At 46.3% G+C, this 1712-nt stretch overlaps 1 protein-coding gene across 1 annotated transcript; it reads right to left on the minus strand.

Annotated features, from left to right (window-relative positions):
* Positions 1 to 11: 11 nt before the first annotated feature.
* On the minus strand, positions 12 to 1660 carry LOC104271362 (cytochrome P450 4V2-like; the record flags this gene model as incomplete). Its single annotated transcript, XM_009866007.1, has 4 exons — positions 12 to 95; positions 461 to 530; positions 953 to 1143; positions 1586 to 1660. Coding segments are annotated over 4 exons (420 nt in total), but the record flags the coding sequence as incomplete, so codon positions are not given.
* Between the last annotated feature and the right edge of the window lie 52 nt (positions 1661 to 1712).

A 1712-nucleotide genomic window follows, 5' to 3' on the forward strand; every position in this document is an offset into this window, starting at 1 on the left:
TCCTCTCATGCTCTCTTCCTTCCTTGAACAGCATATACAGACGATCAGGCCAAAGCCAAGGGCTCTTCTGTCGCTCCTGGATTAGATCACTCATCCTAAGGGCAAAACAATTACATCATGTCATTGCTTGACCAAAACAAAATAAAATGACAGCACATCTTCAAGAACCAAAAAGAAGTTCTACCTCCCTCAATGAAATAGAACTTAACGTATTGTGTGAATTTAAACCCATTCATGTGAAAGGAAAGCTATTCAAATTTACTGAGGGTACATTCAATTCCCTTGTCCAGGTCATTGATAAATATATTAAACAAGATGGGTCCCAAAACTGAGCCCTGAGGGACACCGCTTGTGACCTCCACCTGCGACTCCTCAGACCTCCCTCCTGGCTCACAGCACATGAACTCCTGACACCATCAGTGTCAGCTCCAGACCAGCTACAAAGTAGCTGAGCACTTACCTATAGATAGCACGAACATACTCAGAATCCTTATTCTTCTGAGCGTCCACATTTTTGCCCATTGCCGTTTCTAGGAGGAAGAAATCAGCAACGGTTCATGAGTGCAAAGCAAAATGTCCAGTCCCTGTGCACAACAGGTTACTACTGCTCCCAGCCTCTGGCTGTCACCACACCGTCCCTTCAGCAGGGAAATGCACACATCCCTTGCCAGATGGCAAGCTTGCTTTACATTTTCATGCCCAGGAACCCTGCTCCTCAACACAACCTCACTTCAGATTGCTACCTCTGCCCTGCCCGCCCCACAAACTCACCTGCTCAGGTGCACACAAGACACCCTAGGAGAAAGGATGGCCTTGGGAGGATGGAAATGCATTCACAAAATACCCAGGGACATTCTCCTTCAGCTCTCTCTCCTCACACAACATGGCACAGCTGTACTCATCAGCCCGTCCATCCTTCAAAGCCCTGCCACAATAACCAGAGAGGACTTACCACAGATGATATCAAGGGCACACAGAGTGACATCTAGAAACACATCAAATGGTTCCTTGTCAGCATGCTTCTCAAGTTTCTCCAGCAAAATACGTCCTTGTTCATTCATAACCTCCAGAAAGTCGGTTAAGATTGCAAAGTGGAACGTGGGAGTTATCATCTTCCTGCGCGACCGCCACTTGTCTCCAGTGCTGCAAAATTAACAGGGAGACGGAAGAGTTAAAAAGTCCAAACCAAAACTAAAACTCTCACTCTCAGGTACAGGAAGCACACAGTGCACACTGCAGCCTGGAACACCTTCACAGATGAACACACTGCAGATGACTCTTCAAACTGGCCATAGCACTCCCCAGAAGGAGCAAAGTAGAAAGCTTTCTTGTTCCAGCTCTCTCCAAAGCACAAGCCACCATTTCCATCATTGCCCTCAAAAAAAGAGAGGCCAACAAGCCTTCAAGAAGTACAGCCTTGTGGTTGCTCAGCACACAGGCTCAGAGAAATCAAGGCTGATCCTGCTGGTTTGCAGCAGAACCAGCTGTCCGCAGACACACACAGTATTCCTGTCAGTGAGCCTTCTCCCTGACATATACCCTGCAAATTTCAAAAAGACAGAAATGCACCTGCATTTCACTCTACCTTGTCAGAAGTCCAGTCCCCAGCCAGGGGTGAAGGAATTTGTAGAAATATGATTTTTCTATATGTTTTGAACTGCTCAGAATAATCAAGTATGACTTTTCTATATGTTTTGAACTGCTCAGAATAA

Source organism: Apaloderma vittatum, unplaced genomic scaffold, assembly GCF_000703405.1.
Source record: "Apaloderma vittatum isolate BGI_N311 unplaced genomic scaffold, ASM70340v1 scaffold34103, whole genome shotgun sequence".
NCBI classification, from domain to species: domain Eukaryota; kingdom Metazoa; phylum Chordata; class Aves; order Trogoniformes; family Trogonidae; genus Apaloderma; species Apaloderma vittatum.